We start from the raw sequence: 1,038 nt of genomic DNA, 5'->3' as shown, positions 1-1,038 counted from the left end.
AGAGAGAGAGAGAGAGAGAGAGAGAGAGAGAGAGAGAGAGAGAGAGAAGTATATTAGATCATCAATGAGGAGTTGCATGACATGGTACAGCCTGATGGAAAGACCTCCAGACTTGGTGTCAGATTTGGGTTTAAACAGCTGCGCCACTTATCACCTGTGTGACCCTAAGCATCGACTCTCCAAGTTTCCCCATCTATAAAATGAGGGATTGATTGATCTCTAAGGGATTGTCACTCACTCAAGATCACATGGACAGTGAGTGACAGAAGAAACACTTGAACCCAGAGCTGTCCTCTGGATCCAAATCCAGGGCTCATTGCTTTGCACCATGATGGTTTTTTCTCCCAGCAGGAACAACAACCAGGCATAAAGGGTTGCGAGCAGCCCCTTAATTAGCAGTCACAATCTCCTCTACTCTTTCTCAGGTTGGTGTTACCCGCTCCAATCCCTTAACCTTCCTGTTCACCTCCATACTGACTCACCTATCCAGATCGCTGCTCGTCCCATGTTGGCAGCTCAAGACCAGGTCAAGCCCCTCTCTGCTGATGATTTCTATCCTTCTGTCAAGTCCTGTTCCCTTTTATTGGTGTCTATATCTCCCTGGCCCTGGTATGTTGAAATCAGAAAGACCAGCAGTGAGATGAAAAGTTGGAGGGGGCCAGGAGTGAAATGGCAGTGATTGGGCAAAGCTTTGACACAATGGCCTTTGGCAATCTCCACTTCTCCAGAACCATCAAAGGCTGGGCCACAGACTAATGCCAGGTGCGGTTGGTATTGCCAAATGGAATATGTGTGGGGAGGGAGGGATGGTAAGAGAAGAATAGTTTCTAAACATTCTGCTAAGTAAGAGTGAGTCCATTGTATGTGTCTGTGTGCGTCTGTGTGTGTGTGTGTGTGTGTGTGTGTGTGTGTTCTCTTGGCTCAAGTAACAGGTAACATATGTGGAAAGAAAATTGGGCTGGATGTTAGAAAACACGAATTCTTGTCCCAAATCAGTTCCTAGGGGAAGTCATTTCATTTCTTTGGTCCTCAATTTCC

At 46.5% G+C, this 1,038-nt stretch overlaps 1 protein-coding gene across 1 annotated transcript in view; it reads right to left on the bottom strand.

Moving 5' to 3' along the window:
• CHIT1 (chitinase 1) overlaps positions 1 to 621 on the bottom strand; it is a 21,399-nt gene extending 20,778 nt beyond the window's left edge. Inside the window, exon 1 of the mRNA XM_027871891.1 lies at positions 483 to 621. Coding sequence (XP_027727692.1) covers positions 483 to 507 — 25 coding nt within the window. The 5' untranslated portion in view covers positions 508 to 621. The remainder of the gene's footprint in view (positions 1 to 482) is intronic.
• Between the last annotated feature and the right edge of the window lie 417 nt (positions 622 to 1,038).

Source organism: Vombatus ursinus, unplaced genomic scaffold (assembly GCF_900497805.2).
Source record: "Vombatus ursinus unplaced genomic scaffold, bare-nosed wombat genome assembly UNPS02014798.1, whole genome shotgun sequence".
In the NCBI taxonomy this organism is placed as follows: domain Eukaryota; kingdom Metazoa; phylum Chordata; class Mammalia; order Diprotodontia; family Vombatidae; genus Vombatus; species Vombatus ursinus.
The sequence above is the reverse complement of the archived record's forward strand: the minus strand, read 5'-3'. Positions and strand labels throughout refer to the sequence as shown.